This window comes from Palaemon carinicauda, chromosome 14, assembly GCF_036898095.1.
Source record: "Palaemon carinicauda isolate YSFRI2023 chromosome 14, ASM3689809v2, whole genome shotgun sequence".
NCBI lineage: Eukaryota > Metazoa > Arthropoda > Malacostraca > Decapoda > Palaemonidae > Palaemon > Palaemon carinicauda.
In genome coordinates this window covers 40,543,116-40,569,431 of record NC_090738.1, presented here as the reverse complement: position 1 = coordinate 40,569,431, position 26,316 = coordinate 40,543,116, and the positions used below count along the sequence as shown (strand labels likewise).

General features: G+C 39.2%; 1 protein-coding gene across 4 annotated transcripts in view; it reads left to right on the top strand.

Moving 5' to 3' along the window:
- Eps-15 (Epidermal growth factor receptor pathway substrate clone 15) overlaps positions 1 to 26,316 on the top strand; it is a 111,553-nt gene that overhangs the window by 74,698 nt on the left and 10,539 nt on the right. For all 4 annotated transcript variants that reach the window (XM_068387017.1, XM_068387018.1, XM_068387016.1 and 1 more), the window contains 4 exons: positions 12,233 to 12,293; positions 12,441 to 12,520; positions 13,122 to 13,226; positions 16,028 to 16,366. In XM_068387017.1, the coding sequence (XP_068243118.1) occupies positions 12,233 to 12,293; positions 12,441 to 12,520; positions 13,122 to 13,226; positions 16,028 to 16,366 (585 nt within the window). The remainder of the gene's footprint in view (positions 1 to 12,232; positions 12,294 to 12,440; positions 12,521 to 13,121; positions 13,227 to 16,027; positions 16,367 to 26,316) is intronic.

Here is a 26,316-nt window from a genome sequence, read left to right as displayed (position 1 = left end):
AGTGAAAACAAGAGATGGACATGGCGAAGCCCAAACCATGAAACACGTAATGAAATAGACTACATACTGGTAGACAAACATAATATAGTTAAAAATGTTGATGTCCTAAACTAAGTCAATGTAGGCAGTGATCACAGGATGATAAGATGCAAAGTCCAAATCAACACCAAACAAGAAAGGCAAAAACTATTCTTCTTAAGACCAGAACATATTAAAGTACCTGAAGCTCTCAAATCTACATTTCAGATAGTTAAAAAACAGCTACGAGATTTTTGGAAATTTAGAAGACCAAAACAGTAATGAAACTGATCTTGAAAACTTGAATAATAACATCATTACTCCCCTGAAGGAAGTAGCAAAGAAGTTCCAGGACACAAAACCATCTGACAACAGCAAATTCTCGGAAGACACAAAGAACCTCATGAAAAAACGGAGAAATCTCAAGCCCCCATCAACAGTGCGGGAGAAAATTGAAGCATCAGAATTAAACAAAACTATACAGAAAAAGCAACGAGAAGACCTTCGCAATAGAACGACAAAAATAATTGAAGTTGTCATCAAACAAGGCAGAGGGTTTAAAACAGCAAAAAGAAAACTCGGCCAAGGGAAGCTGCAATTCACTGGGGTGCTAGAAGAAGACGGATCCCTTACAACCCACCGTGATGGAATAGCTAAGCGAGCAAGAGAGTACTACCAAAAGCTTCACTCCTCAGAAAGACCTCGTTACCATCTTCGTGAAAGAGCAATTCAACACCCATCTCATCACTTTCCAGAGATCACAGCAGGCAAGGTGCGACTAGCTGTCAAGCAAATGAAGAAGGGGAAAGCACCGGGACCAGATAACATCACGTTAGACCTAATAGCAGATGGTGATGAGCCAATCCACGTCAGACTGGCGCGACTATTCAATGAATGTCTGAAGAGGAGCAAAATGCCAGAAGAGTGGAATAAAGCTATCCTCATTCTACTCTACAAAAAAGGCGACCCCAGGGACATGAACAACCAACGGCCAATCAGCCTCCTTAATGTTATTTATAAAATTTTCTCCAAAGTTATCACCAACCGAATTGTAGGAAAGCTTGATGAAAATCAGCCAAGGGAACAAGCGGGCTTTAGAAGAGGCTACTCCACAATTGACCATCTACAAACAGTAAACCAAATCATTGAGAAAACAAATGAATATAAGATACCACTAGTGGTAGCACTTGTAGATTACACCAAAGCATTTGAATCTGTTGAAACTGAGGAGGTCATGTCAGCGCTGGAAGAACAGGGAGTTGACTCGGTTTACATTAATGTACTCTGTCACATCTATGACCATGCAACATCATTTATTCGCCTCCACAAGGACTCTGAACCATTCCAATCCAGAGAGGTGTCAGACAAGGTGACACTAGCTCACCCAAACTGTTTACTGCCTGCCTGGAGAGAGCTTTCCGACAACTCAACTGGCAAGAAAAAGGAATAAAAATAGATGGAGAATATCTAAGTCACCTAAGATTTGCTGATGACATCAATATCATTGCTCACACCAAAGAAGAGCTTCAACATATGCTCACCGAGCTAAATGAAGCAAGCAAATCAATTGGCCTCCACATGAACTTCCAAAAGACCAAAGTCATGAGCAATAGATATACTGAAAATGCAGATGACATACTTGAAATTGAAAACCAACAAATTGAGGAAGTGGACCACTACATCTACCTAGGACAACAAATCTCTCTACATGACGCCTGTAAAGAGAGCGAAATAAAAAGAAGAATAACCCTCAGTTGGCAAGCGTTTGGAAGAGCCAGTACAGTGTTAAATAATAAGGGCCGAAACTTGGAATCTAACAAAAAAGCTTTCCCTTAAATTACGAACAATGCAGAGGGCACATGAGAGAATTATGCTAAATCTAACATGGAAGGATAGAAAAACAGCTAAACGGATATGTCAAACAACTAAAGTAATGGATATCCTTGAAACCATTAGCAAGCTCAAATGGAACTGGGCAGGGCACATTGCCAGGATGACAGACAACCGATGGACATCACGAACAACCTTCTGGACACCCCGAGGATACACAAGAAACCGAGGAAGACAAAAAACCCGTTGGCGAGATGACTTAGACCAACATAAGCAACAGTGGCACAGAATAGCTTGCGATAGAAGTCTGTGGAGAAACCTGGGGAAGGCCTACATCCAACAAAGGACTTTTGAAGGCTGAAATGATGATGATGACACTATGCTGAGACTTTATCATTGATATTTGCATACTCTAGTCTAAAAAGAAACTTGTGTGGCTATAGTAAAGTAACAAAATTGTTATTCTTTTGAGTCCCATGGCTGAGGTTTAAAGGATTCAGCAAGAATGTGTGATGTTTTCTATTTATACCAACTAGTTTCATGGTGAACCCCTCACTTAATGGAACTCTTCAAACAAAAATTTTGAAGGGATAACAAATACTTGAAATGGTACTAGCAGATTTCTGTATTTGCTTATTTTCATGTTTTTTTTTTTTCTGTTTTTTGTCTTAGATTTGGATTTAACAATGAAGTTCATCTGTTTTCATTCTGTCATTGAGAGTGCAGCCCTATGAGAGTTGAGAATGCTAACTTATTTGTCTGGTTGAATTTAAAAATAGTGATATATAACTTCTTTTTTTGTTTGTTTTTCCAGTCACCTGTTGTCCTTATCTACTACCTAATGTTTGAGTTCAGTTTAATATCTGTTTTGCCATAACCACCAATTGTTAGTAGCCTAGCTTGGTCTAAGGGGTGGTCAAACGTCTTATTCTTGGGGCCATCGATTGAGTTGGTCCAACTCTGGTGATCAAGAGTCGTTTGTGGATTTTTGCATCTGTTGGGCTAGCAGCCATATATTTTTTGGAGGGATAACAGTAGTTTCTTTCGTGGAAATATATCTTTAAATTTGAAACAGGAAATAATTTTAAAAAACACAGCAATTTTTGTCCCTTAATATTTCCCTTTGTAAGAACAGTTTAATGATATAGATTTAGAATTTCAGCTTTTTCAATATTAATCTTACCCGATAATCATGTTGCTGTCAACTCTGTTGCCGACAGAAATCTACGGTAGGGATACGCCAGCGATCGCTATACAGGTGGGGGTGAACACCACAGCGCCATCTGTGGTCAGGTACTCCAGTACTTCTTGTCAACACCACCTCAATTTTTCCTCTGTCGTGCCTCCGGCTAGACCTACATGGATACGCTGTTGATTCTGGAGTTATTGCTCACGATTTGGTGATGTATTTGCTCTAGAATTTAGCCTTCGCTATTCAGGAAGCTATATCATTAGCTTAGCAAGTTTTTGGAATTAATTGGATTTAATTTTTGATTTAATTTTGGTACGAAGAGAGTATGAACTCTCTTTCACTTTTAAATGGCCGACCCTTCCCTTAGCGGAAGTGTTGGTGTCGAGAGAGTATAGACTCTCTTAATTTTGCTTAACAAAAGTTATAGATTTATTTTATATCTCTCCGCCTTTTATAGGCCTCTTTGATTAACTTCCTTAAATTATTATAAACTTATTAAAATTAATTTTTATATTTGTTTATATTCGACCTTTCCTTAGTAGGCGGTCTTTTCTTGGAACCGAAGTTAATTAACATTGAGCCGTCATTTCGTTTTTACCTGTTAACATATTATGCTATTTTAATGTTTTTGAAAGAATTTCTTTGATAGTCTTGTACTGTTTTCAAAGTTGAACTAACGTTTTGTTTTGTCTCTGCAGTTGTTGACATTCAGAACGTTCAACTTGCGCTCTATCGTTACGATAGAGAGAGAGTCTATCACGGTGTCACGTTGCAGTAAGAGTAAACCGATTCTAGCGTTTTGTTCATTCTTTCTTAGCTTAAATGGTTTTAATTCTAATAAAGGAACTTTTTATTTGGGAAATCTTTCAGTTTTTTTCCTTTAACAATAATATGTTTTAACGATATATATATTGGGCTCTTCTCTCAGGTGCTAAGTCGAGAGAGAGAGAGAGAGATAGAGACGGAGGGAGAGAGAGGAGGATAAACGTTTCGTTCAAGCGGGTAACGTTGTTATCGTTTTTGCTCTTCTCCCTAGTCTCTTTAGGGGAAGAAGGTAAACGTTTCTAGAGTTTTATTCTTGTTCTCAGGCTTTATGCGGTGAGAGATTTTAAACGTAGTTTATTTGATCTAGTGTTTAGTCTCTTTTCCAGCCACTGAATTATTTATCTTTCATTATGTTTTTCTGTTACATTGTAATACTGTTTTCGCAATTACTAACTTTTAATGAAGGATAGAATTGCGTGTTTCAGGTACAAACCACTTAAAGTTTCGAGTTCAGTGAAATAAGTGCAAACAGAAAATCAAAAGTGATAAAGTGATAAGCACAAAGTGTTACAGTGTTGCGTTCGAGGGTTCGTCTGTTCGTGCCAGTTGTTAGCCTAGTCTGGGACCTCTTGCAAGCTCCCAAGCCCAGGGGAGAAGTAATGTCGAAGGACTTATGGGTTCAGCAGGCCTTGATCGACGAACAGACGTTTCCCTCCGTGGTTTCGGGTGTAACCAACTCACGTAGCCGACGTGATCACCCCACCCACACAAAGACGAGAGAGCCCATTTATTCCTCGTCTGCGGAAGAGGTTTCTCGTAAGAAACCATGGACCAAATCTTGCAGCTTTTAAGTGCAAGTCGGTCCCTTCCGCGCAAGTCGAACTCCTAGGTGATACCATTAGCACTGGGTCAGTTCGGACTTGCTGCAGTACGACAACTGCACACCTCCCAGAGAGGCAAGGTGGTATCACAACAGACAGTAACTCCGTCTGTTGCCGCACCAGCTGTTTTAGACCCTCAGTTTCAACGGACAGTAGCTCCGTTTGTTGTTGTCTTTCTTAAACTCTAGTGGTCTTTGCTGCTGACAATGCAGTCTCAGCTTGCGGTGTTGATGCAGGAGTTTCAGGCAGAGAAGGTTAGCACACCTCCTCCTGCGAGCGCTCATGAGGCAGCCGCCTCAACTCCACCTCTGCGCAGTCCACCCTGCCAGACGTATGATGTTGAGGTTCCTCAACCTACCTCCACGCGTGAGCTGCCGCATTGGGAGTTGCCAGATACCAGCGCTGTGCAGCTCGTGAGGCAGCCGCCTCAACTCCACCTCTGCGCAGTCCACCCTGCCAGACGTATGATGTTGAGGTTCCTCAACCTACCTCCACGTGTGAGCTGCCGCATTGGGAGTTGCCAGATACCAGCGCTGTGCAGCAACCTCCACTTTCCTTGAGGCAGGAGCCTCTTGCTATGCGGCAACCTCCTCAACACTTGAGGCAGGAGCCTTATGCTTTGCAGCAACCTACTCTACCCTTGAGGCAGGAGCTTCCTGTGTTGCGACAACCTCCTCCATCCTCGAGGCAGCAACCTCTTGCGTTGCGGCAACCTCCACCATCCTTGAGGCAGCAACCTCAACTCTTGCGGCAGCCACCTCCACTCTTGAGGCAAGAACCTCAACTCTTGAGGCAAGAGCCTCAACTCTTGAGGAACCTCATGCTATGAGGCAGCCGCCTCAACGCATGCAGCAACCGCATTCTTCACAGCATGAGCCTCTCTCTGCGCAGCTACCTCCTCAACCCTTGAGGCAGACGCAACTCTTGAGGCAGGAACCTCACAGGAGCCTCATGCTATGCGGCTTCCTCCTCAAACCATGAGGCAGGAGCCTCATGCTTTGCGGCATCCTCCTCAACCCATGAGGCAGGAGCCTCATGCTATGCGACATCCTCCTCTACCCATGAGGCAGCCTCATGCTATGCGGCATCCTCCTCAACCCATGAGGCAGGAGCCTCACGCTATGCGGCATCCTCCTCAACCCATGAGGCAGGAGTCTCATGCTATGAGGAGCCTCATGCTATGCGGCATCCTCCTCAAACCATGAGGCAGGAGCCTCATGCTATGCTGCAACCGCCTCAACCCATGAGGCAGGAGCCTCATACTATGCGGCATCCTCCTCAACGCATGCGGCATAAGCCTCATCCCTTGCAGCTTGAGCCTCATCCCATGCAGCATGAGCCTCATACCATGCAGCATGAGCCTCATCCCATGCAGCATAAGCCGCACGCCATGCAACATGCTCTGCTTACCTTACAGCATGCTCTACATACAGCATGCTCTGCATACCTTACCGCATGCTTCTCAGTCACACTTCTTTGGTTGTTGCCAACTCACTAGACTGTCAAGCAGTTTCATAACGTTGCCTTCTAGTCTGCTGCTTTTGCACCAGTGAAACCCTCACTGAGAGAACTTAGCTTTTCTCGGATATGGTTCCTGTAGATGAGAAAGTGCTATTCTCCCTCCTTCTGATATTCCCTTGAGGACTCTGTCATTTGGAGAGGAGCCTTTAGCTGCTTAGCCTCCTATGGACTTTTATTTAAGCATAACATGCTTCCAGGGAGGGTAATGGTTCCACTTCAGTCGCTAACCCCGTCTGTTACCACACCTGCTCCCATAGACCTTGAGCTGTGTTGCAAGACATGCAGTCCAAGCTTAGTCCTTGTTAGAGGATTTTTTGTTTACGGAGTCAGTGTGTCACTGGGAAGACGTTCAACAACCAGCAGAAGTGACTTGTTGTGACGCAGTGCGGCAACCTCAGCAACCCGATAAGGAGTTGTCTGTACGACCCAGACAGTCTAGACAGCTTCGGGTTGTCACTGTACTTCCTCGCTTCCCCATGGTTGACAGTTCACAGACTGTGCAGCAGTACCATGATCTTGTGTCCGGCTCCGTCAGACGACTAGCTTTTAAGAGCTCCCACAAGTCGTCGCTGTCTGGAGATTCTCAGATGGACTATGGATCTGACCAAGGAACTGGGCCTCCTGGTCAATTTTGAGGAGTCCCAGCTCGTCCCATCCCAGACCATTGTCTTCCTGGGTATGGATCTTCAGAGTCGAGCTTTTCGGACTTTTCCGTCGGCCCCAAAGATCTACTAAGCCCTAGATTGCTTCCAGAGCATGCTGAGAAGGAACCGATGCTCAGTCAGGTAGTGGATGAGTCTAACAGGGACACTTTCATCGCTGGCCCTGTTCATCGAGTTAGGGAGACCCCACCTCCCCCCCTTCAGTATCATCTTGCGGCTCACTGGATAAAGGACATGACGCTAGAGACGATCTCAGTTCCTGTTTCCTAAGAGAGGAGGTCTACTCTCACGTGGTGAAAGAACAGCTTTCTTCTCAAGGAAGTCTACCTTTGGCTGTTCAGAAACCCGACCGCCATCTCTTCTCTGACGCATCAGACACGGGCTGGGGTGCGACTTTGGACGGACAGGAATGCTCGGGTACATGGAATCAGGAGCTAAGGACACTTCACATCTATTGCAAGGAGCTGTTGGCGGTTCATCTGGCCTTGTTAAACTTCAAGTCCCTCCAGCTTAACAAGGTGGTGGAGGTGGACTCTGACAACACCACAGCCTTGGCTTACATCTCCAAGCAGGGAGGGACTCATTCGTGGAAGTTGTTCTAGATCGCAAGGGACCTCCTCATCTGGTTAAAAGATCGAAAGCTCACGCTGGTAACGAGGTTCATTCAGGGCGATATGAATATCATGGCAGATCGCCTTAGCCGGAAGGGTCAGGTCATCCCCACAGAGTGGACCCTTCACAAGAATGTTTGCAGCAGACTTTGGGCCCTGTGGGGTCAGCCAACCATAGATCTGTTCGCTACCTCGATAACCTAGAGGCTCCCGTTGTATTGTTCTCCGATTCCAGACCCAGCAGCAGTTCACGTGGATGCTTTTCTGCTGGATTGGTCCCATCTCGACCTGTATGCATTCCCGCCGTTCAAGATTGTCAACAGGGTACTTCAGAAGTTCGCCTCTCGCAAAGGGACACGGCTGACGTTGGTTGGCTCCGCTCTGGCCCGCGAGAGAATGGTTCATAGAGGTACTGCAATGGCTGGTCGACATTCCCAGGACTCTTCCTCTAGGAGTGGACCTTCTACGTTTACCTCACGTAAAGAAGGTACATCCAAACCTTCACGCTCTTCGTCTGACTGCCTTCAGACTTTCGAAAGACTCTCAAGAGCTAGGGGCTTTTCGAAGGAGGCAGCCAGAGCGATTGCCAGAGCTAGGAGGACATCTACTCTCAGAGTCTATCAGTCTAAGGGGAAGTCTTCCGAAGCTGGTACAAGGCCAATGCAGTTTCCTCATCCAGTACCACTGTAACCCAGATTGCTGACTTCCTGTTACATCTAAGGAAAGTAAGGTCCCTTTCAGCTCCTACGATTAAGGGTTACAGAAGTATGTTGGCAGCGGTTTTCCGCCACAGATGCTTGGATCTTTCCACCAACAAAGATCTACAGGACCTCCTTAGGTCTTTTAAGACCTCAAAGGAACGTCGGTTGTCCACTCCAGGCTGGAATCTAGACGTGGTCCTTAGGTTCCTTATGTCATCAAGATTTGAACCTCTCCAATCAGCCTCTTTTAAGGACCTCACATTAAAAAAACTTTTACTCGTGTGCTTGACAACAGCTAAAAGAGTAAGTGAGATCCACGCCTTCAGCAGGAACATAGTTTTCACATCTGAAACGGCTACATGTTCCTTGCAGCTCGTTTTTTTGCTAAAACGAGCTTCCTTCACGTCCTTGGCCTAAGTCGTTCGAGATCACAAGCCTGTCCAACTTGGTGGGGGACGAACTGGAGAGAGTACTTTGCCCAGTTAGAGCTCTTAGGTACTATCTTAAAAGGTCATAACCTTTACGAGGACAATCAGAAGCCTTATGGTGTGCTATCAAGAAGCCTTCTCTTCCAAGGTCTAAGAACTCAGTTTCTTACCTATTCAGGCTCCTGATTAGGGAAGCACATTCTCATCTGAAGGAAGAAGACCTTGCTTTGCTGAAGGTAAGGACACATGAAGTGAGAGCTGTGGCTACTTCAGTGGCCCTCAAACAGAACCGTTCTCTGCAGAGTGTTATGGATGTAACCTATTGGAGAAGCAAGTCAGTGTTCGCATCATTCTATCTCAAAGATGTCCAGTCTCTTTACGAGAACTGCTACACCCTGGGACCATTCGTAGCAACGAATGCAGTAGTAGGCGGGGGCTCAGCCACTACATTCCCATAATCCCATAACCTTTTTAACCTTTCTCTTATACTTTTTATGGGTTGTACGGTCGGCTAAGAAGCCTTCCACATCCTTGTTGATTTGGCGGGTGGTCAATTCTTTCTTGAGAAGCGCCGAGGTTAAAGGTTGTGATGAGGTCCTTTAGTATGGGTTGCAGCCCTTTATACTTCAGCACCTAAGAGTCGTTCAGCATCCTAAGAGGACCGCTACGCTCGGTAAGGAAGACGTACTTAATAAAGGCAGAGTAATGGTTCAAGTCGTCTTCCTTACCAGGTACTTATTTATTTTATGTTATTTTTGAATAACTAATAAAATAAAATACGGGATACTTAGCTTCTTTGTTAACATGTATGCTGGTCTCCACCCACCACCCTGGGTGTGAATCAGCTACATGATTATCGGGTAAGATTAATATTGAAAAATGTTATTTTCATTAGTAAAATAAATTTTTGAATATACTTACCCGATAATCATGATTTAATTGACCCACCCTTCCTCCCCATAGAGAACCAGTGGACCGAGGAAAAAATTGAGGTGGTGTTGACAAGAAGTACTGGAGTACCTGACCACAGATGGCGCTGTGGTGTTCACCCCCACCTGTATAGCGATCGCTGGCGTATCCCTACCGTAGATTTCTGTCGGCAACAGAGTTGACAGCAACATGATTATCGGGTAAGTATATTCAAAAATTTATTTTACTAATGAAAATAACATATTTTCATGCACCATAGGATTTGTATCCTTCATGATATGGGTGCATTTGGAGAACAAGGGTAGTAGATTAAGGTAAATTACTGATCAATGGATTTTGTTTAAATCTGAAGGCCTTCCGTGTGCTTTGAATGCGCAAGTATTTTTTTTCCCAATGGAGAGTATTTAGGCAATTTATTGCTATGAATATGGGTATTATTTTTATTACTTCAGGGACGTGAAATGAGGGTAAGTGTGGATGCGGAAAGGGTCTTCCATATTGTATTTGAAACTCGTTTTACACCTGTGGTTTAAGGTTGTCAGCCTTGTATTTGGTAGATTTGAAGATATTATAATTAGATTGGGTCAGTCATATGAAGAGAATAAGTAGTAGTTTTGGAGAGAAGTGAAGAGAGTAAGGAAGGCTGGTTCAAGAATTGAAGAGACAGTGAAAGATGGAAATGGAAGGTTGTTTAAAGGAGAAGGTGGGCAAAATATTTTGAAAGTTTACTGAATGTTGAGGATAATAGGGAGGCAGATATAATTGTTGTTGCAGGTGTTGAGGTGCCGGTGATGGGAGATGAGAATGAGAGAGAGATTACAATAGAGGAAGTGAAGAGAGCACTAGATGAAACGAGAGTAGGAAAAGCATCTAGTATGGATGGTGTGAGAGCTGAGATGTTGAAGGAAGGGGGTGTGACTGTACTTGAATGGTTGGTGAGATTGTTTAATATGTGTTTTGTGTTGTCAATGGTACCAGTAGATTGGGTTTTTGCATGTATTGTACCACTATATAAGGGTAAGGGAGATGTGCATGAATGTTGTAATTCAAGAGGTATTAGTTTGTTGAGTGTAGTTGGAAAAGTGTATGGTAGAGTACTGATTAATAGGATTAAGGATAAAACAGAGAATGCAATCTTAGAAATACAGGGTGGTTTTAGAAGAGGTAGGGGTTGTATGAATCAGATTTTTACAGTTAGGCAGATATGCGAGAAATATTTAGCAAAAGGTAAGGATGTGTGTGTTGCGTTTATGGATCTGGAGAAAGTGTATGATAGAGTTGATAGGGAAGCAATGTGGAATGTGATGAGATTATATGGAGTTGGTTGAAGGTTGTTGCAAGCAGTGAAAAGTTTCTACAAAGATAATAAAGCATGTGTTAGAATAGGAAATGAAGTGAGCGATTGGTTTCCGGTGAGAGTGGGGCTGAGACAGGGATGTGTGATGTCGCCGTGGTTGTTTAACTTGTATGTTGATAGAGTGGTGAGAGAGGTGAATGCTTGAGTGTTTGGATGAGGGTTAAAACTGGTAGACGAGAATGACCATGAATGGGAGGTAAATCAGTTGTTGTTTGCGGATGATACTGTACTGGTTGCAGACACAGAAGAGAAGCTTGACCTACTAGTGACAGAATTTGGAAGGGTGTGTGAGAGAAGGAAGCTGAGAGTTAATGTGGGTAAGAGTAAGGTTATGAGATGTACGAGAAGGGAAGGTGGTGCAAGGATAAATGTCATGTTGAATGGAGAGTTACTTGAGGAGATGGATCGGTTTAAGTACTTGGGGTATGTTGTTGCAGCAAATGGTGGAGTGGAAGCAGATGTACGTCAGAGAGTGAATGAAGGTTGCAAAGTGTTGGGGGCAGTTAAGGGAGTAGTAGAAAATAGTGGGTTGGGCATGAATGTAAAGAGAATTCTATATGAGAAAGTGATTGTACCAACTGTGATGTATGGATCAGAGTTGTGGGGAATGAAAGTGACGGAGAGACAGGAATTGAATGTGTTTGAGATGAAGTGTCTAAGGAGTATGGCTGGTGTATCTTGAGTCGATAGGGTTAGGACTGAAGTGGTGAGGGTGAGAACGGGTGTAAGAGATGAGTTAGCAGCTAGAGTGGATATGAATGTGTTGAGGTGGTTTGGCCATGTTGAGAGAATGGAAAATGGCTGTCTGCTAAAGGTGATGAATGCAAGAGTTGATAGAAGTACAAGAGGAAGGCCAAGGTTTGGGTGGATGGATGGAGTGAAGAAAGCTCAGGGTGATAGGAGGATAGATGTGGGAGAGGCAAGAGAGCGTGCTAGAAATAGGAATAAATGGCGAGAGTTTGTGATGCAGTTCCGGTAGGCCCTGCTGCTGCCTCCGATGCCTTAGATGACCGCGGAGGTAGCAGCAGTAGGGGATTCAGCATTATGAAACTTCATCTGTGGTGGATAACAGGGGAGGGTGGGCTGTGGCACTCTAGCAGTACCAGCTGAACTCGGTTGAGTCCCTTGTGTTAGGCTGGGAGGAACGTAGAGAGTAGAGGTCCCCTTTTTGTTTTGTTTCATTTGTTGATGTCGGCTACCCCCCAAAATTGGGGGAAGTGCCTTGGTATATGTATGTATGTATGTATGATTAGATTTTCGGCGAGGTTTCCTCCCCCAGGGGTAATGAGTATATTTCGTAGGTACTAATTTTCTAAAGCTTTTCTTTGTTTCACAGGAACCAATTCCAGAACCTTCACCTCCACAGGAGAATGGATTACCTGCGCAAGAAGTCACGAGTAAATAAAATTCATATTTTTTATCCTAATATAGAAAATTTACTTGTAAAAAATAACTAATTTTGTAGTGAAAATGAAATATATTGTAATTCATTGTGATTGAAGTTTTTGGGACTGGATAGTCTATTATTTTTCATCTTTTTCTAGATACGCCTAAAGCCAAAGATACTTCGTTTGTTGGTGGTCACGATCCTTTTGCTTCAGCATTTGGCACTCAACAAAACAATGTAAGTAACGGTGATGAATGTCGTTACACAAAACTGTACATACACAAAGGTCAGGAATCCTCAATGGTGGTAATTTGTATGAAACGAAATAGCTTAAAGTAATGTGAAAAGTTTTGATATTTGAGGATATTTACCTCCATCAACAAAGTTGGAAGAAGGTTATGTTTTTGCCCCTGTTTGTGTGTGCGTTTGTTTGTGAACAGCTTTCTGGCCATGATTTTAATTGTAGAGTAATTAAACTTGAAGAGATTAACTGTTATGTAAAAAGCTGGAAATGTTTAGATTTTGGAAGGTCAAAATCACGGTCAAGCAAAATGTCAAATTCACGTAATTAGCCATAAGTTTGGACATCGTTGTCATTGAGACTTCAAAATTGGTTCCTATTTGCGTGTATGAAAATCCACGCCAATTAAGCATGTTAAGGTCAAAGGTCAATGTCTAGAAATAAGCTTCCGCGGCGGAGGTCTGCGCTCTACTGAGTGCCCCTCTAGTTTATAACTTTTTGGGAAGAATTTGTGAGATAAGAGGTTCTAAGTAATTATTTTATTTGATAAATCTTTTTATCAAAGTGTAATTATGGATTATATTTCTTTTACTTTAGGTTGATGTCTTTGGGTCTTGGGATCAAAACCATCCTAACCCGACGAGTAATCCACCTCCTTCGGCAGATCCATTTGGAGGCGATGCCTTTGCCTCACAGACTAAGGTGAGTCAGAATTACTCAGATAGGAACACGCAAGAAATTTGTAGTTTGGAAAGAGTTGTTTAGCATAAAAACTTACAATATGCATGTTAAAATTTTTGTCTGATTATTTTGGTTATTAATTGATATTGTGTACTTGAATATGTTGCTCAATTATATTTTTCATCCTTTTACTTAATGGGAGTTTGCTAGTGGAATATCTCTTGTTGGCTATTTTCGAAATTATAGTACCTTGTGTTTTATTGATTTAAAAACCCATTATTTGTCACCTATTTTTTTTTTTTTTTGCTCTGAAATGACATAAGATCTCAAGACAGAAAAAATTGTTTATTATATGACGGACCTATCTTAGATGGAAGGGCCCTATCTCCAACAAAAAAACACCTGAATATTTTCCCCATCAAGCTAATCTCTGGGGGACTCAAACTGTCTCTGCCTTATTGGAGCTTATTTGTGTGATCTTCCTCAGTAGATCCCAATAAGTCTTTGGCCATATAGGCAGTTTTTATGTCTTACATCTACAGCCTGTGAATGACTCTTGCCTAACCAGTTAGCCATCATGTCAATGACTGTTGCTTAACTAGTCAGCCGTCATGTCAATGACTGTGAATGATTGTTACCTAATCAGTCAGTCATCATGTGAATGACTGCTGCCTAACCAGTCAGCCATCATGTGAATTACTGTTACCTAACCAGTCAGCCTTCATGTCAATGACTGTTGCCTAACCAGTCAGCCATCATATCAATGACTGAATGACTGTTGCCTAACCAGTCAACCGTCATGTCAATGACTGTGAATGATTGTTACCTAATCAGTAAGCTATCATGTCAATGACTGTGAATGACTGTTGCCTAACCAGTCAGCCATCATGTCAATGACTGTGAATGACTGTTGCCTAACCAGTCAGCCCTCATGTCAATGACTGTTGCCTAACCAGTCAGCCATCATGTCAATGACTGTTGCCTAACCAGTCAGCCATCATATCAATGACTGAATGACTGTTGCCTAACCAGTCAACTGTCATGTCAATGACTGTGAATGATTGTTACCTAATCAGTCAGCCATCATGTCAATGACTGTGAATGACTGCTGCCTAACCAGTCAGCCATCATGTCAATGACTGTGAATGACTGTTACCTAACCAATCAGCCCTCATGTCAATGACTGTTGCCTAACCAGTCAGCCATCATATCAATGACTGTTGCCTAACCAGTCAACCGTCATGTCAATGACTGTGAATGATTGTTACCTAATCAGTCAGCCATCATATCAATGACTGAATGACTGTTGCCTAACCAGTCAACCGTCATGTCAATGACTGTGAATGATTGTTACCTAATCAGTCAGCCATCATGTCAATGACTGTGAATTACTGTTGCCTAACCAGTCACCCATCATGTCAATGACTGTTGCCTAACCAGTTACCCATCATGTCAATCATTTAAATGGTTTTAAAAAAAGACCTTTATAGATGTTATGTCTTGTGAAAGTTTTTTTTTTTTCTTTTTTACTTTTGCTTACCTTCCCATATGTCAACCTGTCAACATCTTTCAAGAAAAGCTTTAGTATTGGGCACATTTCACTTGGTAAACATTTGCCTATCAGGTAGAAACCAATATTATAATCATCATCAGCCAAGCTACAACCCTAATTAGAAAAGCAAGAGGCTGTAGGCCCAAGGACTCCAGGAGACAAAGTAGTCCAGTGTGAAAAGATACAGATATAACGAATAAACGATAAATGAGAAATAAATACTATATTTTAAAATATGTTAAAGATTTGTTGCCGTTGTAAATTGCTCCGCCTTTACAGCCAGGCACAGGCTCTTGCACACTTGCTGCCCGCAGGCGTTGGTTGTTTTTTAGGTTTATAGGTGATTTAGGATAATCTGCAACTTTTATTTGTAGGTGGTTTGGGACAGGATATGGGTTAAGGATGATCAGCAACCTCTATTTCTATACCAAACCACCTACAGTACAAATAAAAGTTGCTGATCATCCTTAACTCATATCCTATCCCAAACTACTTACAAATAAAATTTGCAGATTATCCTAAATCATCTATAAACCCCAAAAAACAACGAACACCTATGGGCTGCAAGTGTGCAAGAGCCCGTGCTTGGCCATAAGGGCCAGCCAATCTACAGCAACAACAACAACAAATATTAACATTTTAAAATACAGTATTCATTTTTCATTTATTGTTTATTCGTTTATAAGATCAGTGACAAAGTTAAATATATAAGTCATATAGAGTATGAAAGGAGATTCGTGTCAAAGTATTCAGCGGAAAAGCATTTGCAACGAGTTCAACTTCCTGATTAGGAAGACCATTCCACAATCTGGTTACAGCTGGAATAAAACTTCTAGAATATTGCGTAGTTTTGAGCCTTATGATGGGGAAGGCAATACTATTAGAATTAAGTAAATACCCAGTACTGTACTACATAATTGATGGTACAGTCTAGGAGGATCTGAATGCAAAGGGTTGTATGAATTATGTATGAGCATTGTGAGGTTCATTTTAAACAGGAGCCGAGTATTTTTTATGGAAGTGACCACTTCAGTATTGATTATTATAAAGTTCCTTGAACTTTCAAGGCATCTAGATTGCAGTTACAGGTATACTAATTTTTAAAGTTTATGTTGGCAACTAAGTGAATTTTAAAGGTATCCATCTAAGATATAGATCCATTCTGTAGACAGTTGAGGTACTTGGGCCGAACCATGTATGTTAAATGTTTAGACTTGAGAAATATTTAGCCTTTAGCTTACGTAACATCTGGCTGTTTATTCCATGTCAGGGTGCCAATGATCCGTTTGGCAGCGAACCATTCAGTGCAGGTGGTGGTGGGGGCGGCGGTGGACCTCCGCCAAGACCTGAAAGCCCTACCCCAGCCCTACCCCCTAAGAAGTCTAAGCCGCCTCCAAGACCTGCTCCACCGAAGACAAGGCCTGCGAAACCACCCCCTCCCCAAGTTAACTCAAATAATAACCCTACCAAACTGAACACAAATTCTAATGCAAACACAAACCCTAACTCTGCTGATCCCTTTGCTGGTGGCTGGGGTGACAACAAAACGGCAAACACGAACAATGGTGGCTTTGCTGACTTTGCAAACTTTGCCGATTTTGATACCAAGGTGAGTTGTTTATCATTGTAAAAGGCAATTAAAGTAATTCGCAAGTCATTAATTTGATTTATAATGCTAAAGTAATTAAGAGCCAGTAACTTGACTGCTAACTTTACGCAAACTTTATTTTTTTATGTTAACTTTGTTGCTGCTCGTTCAGATTAAGCACATTAATGATTAAATGCAATTTCATCTTATTATTTTAGAAAGGTAATGTAAATGTAAAGTTTTTATTACAGTTTAGTTGATGTAATGGTGCTTTCTGTGTTGATGTTTTAAGTTGTATATTTTATATTGGTATGTTATCTGTTGTATATTTTATGTAAAGAAAATTTTAGATTGCGTACATTGCTAGTTCATTAAGTAAACTGCTAGTCATTACATATTTGGTCTGCTTAGTTGTAAATGTATATTTACAGTAGTACAGTAGTACACTGCATTGTACAATGTTTGGGAGGAAATGTTCTATTTCCTGATTTTCTTTTGTTATTTGGTTGGTGGTATATTAGAGAGTGGTCATGAAAATAGGTTGTATATAAGAAAAAGACCTCTGTCATGTGGCATAATTGCCCTTGTTTTTTGTTTCTTTGGTTGAGCTGGAAATTAATCTGAAAAAAAAGTTGAAGTAAACTTTTATTCTATTGTTTTGTGGAAGTTTGCAGTTAAAAAGTATGATCTATTTTATTTGATTTGATTAGTATGTTCGAATTACTTGCATACAGTAGTTAAGTAAAGAAAAGTTAATCGCTTTATATTGTAGTACCGTTTTGAAAGAGATAGGGACCATTTTACGATTTTTTAAATTTAGCTTTTTATGCCAGGATTAGAATCGCTAGTAAAATACGAAAGTCACTGCAAAGATTCTCGGCGAATTAAAACCCACCCCTAGATGATGTCATAGCCAATCATGTACTGTATCTTCCACGACAGCACCGGTCACAATACATCCCCTTATAAATTTCAAACTATACTAACTTATAATCACTTTAAAGGGATGTGTTGTAACCACTGTTGACGCTGGATACAACACGATTGGCTATGACATCATCGGGGGTTGTGACTTATTTTGCCCGGAATCTTTGTGACTATTATAGGTTGTAAGCATACATCAGTTACCAGGGATTTATGTTTCTGTAATGTGCTTCTTGAGATGTTACTTTAACCCTTTTACCCCCAAAGGACGTGCTGGTAGGTTTCACAAAACTCATCCATTTACCCCCATGGACGTACTGGTACGTCCTTGCAAAAAACTGCTATTTAAATTTTTTTTTTTTGCATATTTTTGATAATTTTTTGAGAAACTTCAGGCATTTTCCAAGAGAATGAGACCAACCTGACCTCTCTATGATGAAAATTAAGGCTGTTAGAGCAATTTAAAAAAAATATACTGCAAAATGTGCTTGAAAAAAAATAACCCCTGGGGGTTAAGGGTTGGAAAGTTCCAAATAGCATGGGGGTAAAAGGGTTAATCAATGTCCAGGTTTAGAACTAATGCAGGGAAGGATAATTTACGTTTTATTCGGAGCAAAGACTTAAGTATGCACTCAATTATTGAAATTTATATTGAGACGTAAACACTTGGCAAAATGATAAAAGTGTAGGAAGAAGCAAGCAGGTGTTGAAAAGGGAAAGTTATCGATATCGGGAAACCTGTTCATCCTTCTATTTGTCCAACAGTCCTACCAATTTATTGCTGGTTCCCTGTAGCTCCTAACTGCACTCAATTTTTTAGACTGCTACTTTACCTCTGTTCCGACTTCTCTTCCTCCATCTTGCCATCCGGCCTCTTTTAACTTTGACTTAATAGCTCAACTGTGGGGATTTCCTCCAGTTGAACCTCCATGCTGAATGGGCTCTGTGACCCTAGTTCTTGTCCTTATGATCCAAAGTCCATACATCCATGAAAAGATTTCTTTCAAAATTAGTGGAAATGTAGAACATCATGTGTATCTGTACATGAAAGGACATTGTCCTCTTATCTTTCAGATCCTTGGCATGCACATTTCCTCGATTTGTTTGATATACGGTATTAAAAGACTACAATTAAGTAAAAATATGGGTCTAAATTCTACTGATTTTATGGTGGACTGTAAATTTGTGTGTAATTTGAGCTATGATAATGTCCGAGTTAAGGGGTAGAGACCAATTCAATGTAAATGCTTACTCCAATGAAAATCTCTAAATACACTAATTAGTGACCTTAATAATAACTTCTATAAAAGAAAAATAGCTGCCAAGTGTGCATTTGTGTTTTATTTCTACTCGGTGATAGGTTTGAATACTTTTTCCGTCTGAGGCTCTTCATCATAGATCAGTGAGATAAAGGGGGATCTAAACTGCTTCTCTGGGACCTAAAAAAAGGTCATTCAAACTTGAATTATTGTACATTTATTTTAGAAGCTCTAAGATTACATATAATACAGAACATAAGAAATATATTAAATAAAAATCTGAGTGCTCTGTTCTAAGTTGCAGAGGCTGTCATAACTTTGAGACACTGTAAAGTGAGAAGTACCTGTACAACAAATGAAATTTTATTGTTTATTTTGTTCTTTTCATCAATTTTAGTTGGTGATGTCATCAGGTGATAGATTAGTCTGGGTGTTTGAGGTAGACGGTTTTCAGAATGACATAAAGACTCTGTTCTTGCCCCAAGAGTTTTCCAATTAATAGGTTTTCATGAAGGATATGACAATCATAAAAAGTTTGTCTTCAAGATATCTCAAGAGTTATGAGCATTTTATACTCTTTATATATTTTCATAGATAACAAATATAAATGAAAAAATTAAGTTGAATTAGGTATCCTGCCGAATCATGGAAATCGTCATTATCATCATCTACGCCTACTAATGCAAAGGGCCTCGGTTAGATTTTGCCAGTCTCTATTTTGAGCTTTTAAATTAATACTTCTCCATTCATCATCATCTACTTTTTTAAGGGATTTCAGATATTTGGAGTGTTGTACCTTCTCTAATACCCTCATGATGTTTTGAAAGTTTTAATAATCTTTGTAGGATTCTCCATCATAATGATGAAAAATTGTACTAGTCATGCCACTCCATACCTAGTTTAATACGATTGGGGGCCTTTTGATTCATTCAAAATTGCAATTACTTGTACTTGATAGATTTTCAATTTGGAGTGTCCTCCTCCTAGAAGAGCTGCTTACCATAGCTAAAGAGTCTCTTTTACCTTTACCAAGAGGAAGACCTTGGTACAGAGGCTATGGCTTTACCCAAGACTTGAGAACAGTGGTTTGATTTTGGAGTGTCATTCTCTTAGAAAAGCTGCTTACCATAGCTAAATAGTCTCTTCTACCCTCACCAAGAGGAAAGTAGCCTCTGAACAATTACATTGCAGTAGTTAACCCCTTAGGGACATTTAGAAAATAAAAGTAATCGAGGATATGTGACTGGTTCAAGTGTTTTCCCTTCCCACCCATCCACCGTTTTTACCCCCAGAGTGTAATTAGGCTGCAGTTCAACGACATAGTTGAGAGCTCACAACTTTGATGACAATGAAAAGACAGAGATGCACGGTTAGTGGGAGATTGTAGTTTCACTTCATGAGGCAACCTCATGTGCACCATCTTAGACTTTGGAAGCCCCATCACATACTTGGACTGTGTTTGGGAGACATGTTGAAGACATTCACGGTACTTCAAACACTTGTTTGCAATCATACACTACACACATTCACTTCACATCCCTGATTGTAGTTAGAGTTCACTCAAGGGATTGTAGTTAGAGTTCACTCAATATCCACAACAATTTCTATTATCCACAATTACTAGGGAAAAGGTCACTTTACATGAGAGATATCATTGTTACTAGCTAATGTACAACCCTAGTTGGAATAACAGGATGCTACAATTCCCAAGGGCTCTAACAGGGAAAGCAGCCCATTTCTGAAAGGTAATAGAGGGATAAAAAATGAACTGTATATATGAAATAATAATAAATATAAAACACATGGAGATTTCCAATGTTAAAAGAGCTTCAGTAGAGGCGGCAGTATGAACATCTGGGAAATTTCTTAGGAATACATTTTACTATAATTCAATTTTTAGCTAGATCTCTAGTATGGGATTCAGCAACCACAGTCTGTATATGTAGCAAGCATGTTTTCGTGGCCAAACCTCAGATAATGCATATGCAGTATGAAAAGTAATGGGCCAAGAATGCTACTTTGAACTGTGCCAGATATTACATTCCTATAGACACTTGCTCATGAAAAACTATTCTTTGCAATCCATAGCATAAAAGATCCAGTACTAATCCTAAGATGATTACCACTTAATCCCATCTGATTAAGCTTTAAAACTAAGGCCTTTCTTTCATATTATTATTATTAATTGCTAAGCCACAACCCTAGTTGGGAAAGCAGGGGCCCCAACAGGGAAAATAGCCCTGTGAGGAAAGGAAACAAGAAAATAAAATATTTTAAGAATAGCAAAAACAAAACTAAATATTTCCAATATAAACTATAAATACTTTAACAAAACAAAGGAAGAGAAATGAGTTAAAATAGTGTGCTTGAGTGTACCCTCAAGCAAGAGAACTCTAACCCAAGACAGTGGAAGACCATGGTACAGAGGCTATGGAACTACCCAAGACTAGAGAACAATGGTTTGATTTAAGAGTGTCCTCCTAGAAGAGCTGCTTACCATAGCTAAAGAGTCTCTCTACCCTTACCAAGAGGAAAGTAGCAACTAGTATTAGCTAATTCAATACCTTTCAACATACAAAAGGGCCCCTTCACACTTGTGTAAATATGTTGCATAGTGATTCATTATTTCCCTTTGGAACAATGTTGCTTCCTTCACTGTCTCACAAGTGTGTAGTGTTCTATAATGCAATCAAGTAATGATTATGATAAGAATTTCCCTCTCTAAAATTTGATTTAAGGTATTCCTATGGAGCGCAAGTGTTGCTCAGCCAAAATATTTTTGATCACCTAATTATATAGGTAGGTTCGATGGTAGGAGCAGAATATTTTTCATGTATCAAATTTTGACAGTGCTGGTTTTTTTTAAAATCTTTATTGGCCAACTTATTTCTAATTGAAATTGGATAAATCCTATTTTAGAATGCTATCAATCATTCGTACAAGGATAAAGAAAATTTGTAATAAATGCGGCCCTAGTATAGATTAGTATTAATTGTAGTCCTCCTCCCAAGCTAAGTCAAGAATGAAAATTATTATACAATTTTCATCTCAAGGTCATGGCTGTTATAGTCTGTTACATTTAAAAACACTTGAATTTATGTAATTGTTGATAATAACAATTAACCCATTTTGTTGTATAATCATTCATATAGATTATGGGTTGTAGTTTGCAAGAAGCCATTATTGTTCATCAAGCCTTGGTAATCATCTTTCATAACTTGAGGCTCAATATTATAGGTTGTATAGCATTAGAAGATAGATATACACTTTTGAATTACTTTAATTTCTCTTTTGATACCAGTAGGGAAACCCGTTGAACCATTATATACTTCAAACTGTTAGTTAGGTCTGTGCAATTGGATAGGAAGAATTTGTAGTTCAAAATTTTGCGAGTTATAATTAATCCCTATCTTATTTTCTTTATGGATTGTGTCCTTTTATCATTTTTATATATAAAAAGAAAGTAAATTTTTTTTAATTTTTTATAATTTTTATGCCATCTTAAACATGTCAGGATAAGTTAAAGTTGTGTGAATGGTTTAAAAACACCTCGTATGTTGAATAAATTTTGGAATAATGCAGTCATGCTTGGGCAATATTTCTGACTATGCCTATAATTAATGCCTACATAAGGGCTATATTCCAATGTTGTATCTGAATCCACCTGGCTATAATGAAAGTCAATAATTATGTACTGTACTTTAACATAGATATTCAGGATTATTATAATAGCAGTTGACTTTATTTAATGCTTGCCCAAGGCTTATATTTCAAATTTTATATCCTGGCTATAATAAAAGTCAAGAATTGTGTACGTTAACATATTCAGGATTATTATAATAGCAATCTTATGGAAAAGTCTCACCTTAAAAGAGTTCTATTAAACTGGATTGCTTTTGAGTTACGTAGCATTTGTTTGTTATCCAGCATGTTTGTATCGTTCATCCAATGAAGGTGGATGGGAAAAGACTAAATTCGACCATTAGTGTCAAACGCGTTGATATACAGTGGTTTGATCATTAGGGTAAATAGATTTGGCACGCAAGTCCACCAGAGAAATGAAATTTGATGGAAGTTTTAAATGCTTACTTGACGTGGAATGTTCATTGTTTAAACAAGTGTTTTTTAATCATTTGGTTTCCATATTCAATTGATATTATTTTTGTTTTTATTGTTATCTGGATTAATTGGGTAAGTAGGGAAAATAGGTTAATTCTTCATTATCTAATAAAGTCTGGTATGTTCTTTTCTATGATTATGTAACTTTATTTCACTACCACAATTTTGAGATAATCTGGAACAAATTCTTAAGTGTTTTTAAATGGTGGTCTGGTTTTTAACATTCTTTCTTGAGGGTTAGCAGTAGTAATACTTCTTTGCTGTTTGTGCAAGGCAGTGAAGATGCAGAAGGATGATGGTGGCTATCTCAGGAATACATTTTATGTATTATGGGATGTAAATTGTTTCCAGCTGTATTTTCTACAGCAATGGTCATTTTACACATCGTCACCCTCATAAACTAACTGCCTAAGTCATTTTCTCCACTTGTTGGGATATCAAAAACAAACCTTCTCATTTCTTAATTCTTTATATCATTGTCTTCAGCTTCAATTCACAAATTCTTAACAGAAGAGTTTGTGAATTAGAATTTGTGAATTGAAGCTCACCACAATGATATAAAGAATTAGGAAATGAGGTTTTCTTCTTTATTTCCCAACAAGTGGAGAAAATAACTTGGGCAGTTAGTTTATTAGGGTGACGACATGTAAGGTACATCATAAAAGAGATATAAATTATGTTTCCAGCTATATTTTCTCCAGCAGTGGTCATTTTGTACATGTAAGGTACTTTACATCATAAAATTAGGTTTACTCCTGTGCTGGTAAAATGTAAACCATGAAATCGATATAATTATAATTATTGTATAATTGAAATATGAAAAAAATAAATATTTTTAGTATTTGGTATAAAACTCTTAAATATTTTCACTTGGTAATAACTCCACTTCTATATTTAACAGCTAAATCCATTTATTTATTTCTGTCACATTTCTAGATGTCGAACAATTTTGGATAAATCTCATAAGTTTGATGGTATGTCTGTTAGTAGTTTATTTCACGCTAGAGTTTGTGGAATTCCAATTATTCAAGTATTGGCTATGATATGGGGTCTTCATACTTTTTGGCCTTTTTTTAATCATCAGTAGACTAGATCCCCAAAGTATATTTGATAAGTTGTGTTCAAAAGGGGTTCTTTTGTGGAGCATGAATTATGTAGGCCTGAGATATCCTTCCGACGAATCCTGCGTACTGCCTTATAGAAAGATGTAGGGTTGTAAAAAAGACATGGGTGTTAAATTTTCTGTTATGATCATACTGTACTGTCACTGCATTCTTGGACATGATTTTTTTTATTATTTAATATAGAAGGACCTCATTTTCTTCTTACCACTATCCAGATGACAGTAAAAGTGGTCTTTCTTCATTTAGCTTGTAGGAAAATGAGGATGATGCTCTTGCCATGAACTAAATGCCGTAATATTTTTTAATATGATGCTGTAGCAATTTTATTCCAATACTGAAGAAAGAATTTATTACAGTGTTCTGCAAAATTGTGCAGAGCATCTCCTCAGATACAACCTTATTTTATTTTGAGAGAATGTTACTACCCATTTGTTTTTATTTTTCAGTTTGAGTAGCATGTTGGTGTATGCAGGTGGTCACTCGGTGGTGGGTGATCCTGCCCATCACATTATGTTGATTTGAATTCCTTTTTGGTAAAGTACACTGATGGGCTCTGGTCTTCTTTGATAACAAAATTGCTCTTTATGATTTTGTAAATTGAATTTATTTTTTTTAAAGGTGTACTGCTAAAATTTATTTGAATATGTAAATGCATTAAGAAGTGCAGTGCCTCAATAATCTAAAATATAGGATTTATTTTATCCCTTTAAAATATTGTGTAATCTGGTTATACAATGGGGCCCTGAATTGAGACATTATAGGGATTTTCCTTCTCTGTAAAAGCTTCTAAGTCATTAAACTGCAGAATGCCCACTAGTCTACATGGGACCCAACAGAACTTTACACAAAATAGATTTGATATTCGATGTTTTGACCCGTAGCGTAATGCATAATACTGCACGGCATTTACAGTACAGTACTTGCGTATCGTCTTATTTTGCGTATCGTGCGACCTTCAAGTATTTTCTTCTTTAGATGATGTGATCATCTCATTTATTTAAAGTAGATTAGACTCTCTGTATGCTGACTTACCATATGTGTGCAGTATCAAAAGAGATTAACAGTATTTAGGAAAATGCACAGAGATACTCATGTTAAAATTGTCAACTATAAGGTGAGGAAGGTTTATATATCCTGTCATTGCTTGCCTATTTTTTTTCCATTCTCTACCCCTTCCCCTCTGAACTCCAATAAAATTTTCTGCTAACTGTAGAGGAAAAAGGTTATGCGAAAAAAAATTGACATGTTTAATAGCTTATTCAAAAGTTATAAGAAAAAAATCATACATATACTGTAGCATAAAATTGGAAACTTCTACTCTCAATCAAGTAGTCATTAATTTTAATATGAGGATGGACTTAGCAAGCTTTAAGAAATTTCCAGAAAAGCTATTTAATATAGTAAAGGTTGAGGAAATGGGTTTCTTAGTATAAAAGGGGGCCAATGGATAACTGTTGTTTAAAGAAAAAGAATTTCTGTGTTGATGGGAATGTTTTGAAGATATATTGAATATGGAAGAGTCAACAATGTTGCTAGTTGGAGATGGTGTAAGTTTGAGTATACTGTATTTGTGCAAGTGACAATATAAGAAAGACACCAGAAGCTAAAGAGATTACATTTGAGATGTGTCCATATATTTAAAAAGTGAACCAGAGTGGCTAATTAGTTTGAGTAATGTCTGTATTAGGAAAATGTGATAGAGGAATACAGTTGATTAGAAAAATGTTCCTTTGTAGAATGGCGAAGGTAATACAATACTGTACAGGAAACTATGGTAAACTGTCCTGTGTGAGACAAAAAAAAAAAAAAAACAACAGTTAAACTGGAACTTGGATATGATGTTCCATTAACTTTACATTTTGAGATTTGCCATAGTAAAATTGTAGTTAATGTTCCTTTGTGTCCTAAATACCTCCAGTGCAAATCTTCTGTTAACTCCGATTGATCCACTAAATTACCATAGCAAATATGCCCACGTTGGTTCATGTTAGAATTACAATTGCTTCCTGCGTAATAGTGACTCGTTTTTTGCATTTTCATAGATTTATCCCCATGTTTTTAGAAGTTTACTTCATTTACTATGATGAACTGCGGTAACTTTGTGCTTTTCTTGAAGAATATCAATGCTAGAGGGGTTGTCTTTTGAGTAAACACACTTCCTTGTTCCCCCATAAGGGAGTAATGGTGCCTTTAATTTTCCTCACGTTGTACCATAGGCATTACGAGAGTGTCTTTGCAGCGACTCTTTGGCCTCTAGTTGTACCTGTTTTAGTCTTCTACTTATGTCCATCCCTACTTCCATGCTGTCCAACATTCGTAGGTATTTCTATGTTCAGACCAGTTCCAGGTTATAGGGCCCAGATTTCATAAATCCAATCAATACTCTATTTCACACATGGTGTTTAGAATAAATTATTTAGTTGCCAAGAACAGTGAAGTTATTGGCAATTATCAAGTATTGATATCTCTATGAAACACACATTCAACATGTTTGTTAGTTATTTTAGGTAACTCTAGACTGCCACACAGTAAGAAATACAATGAT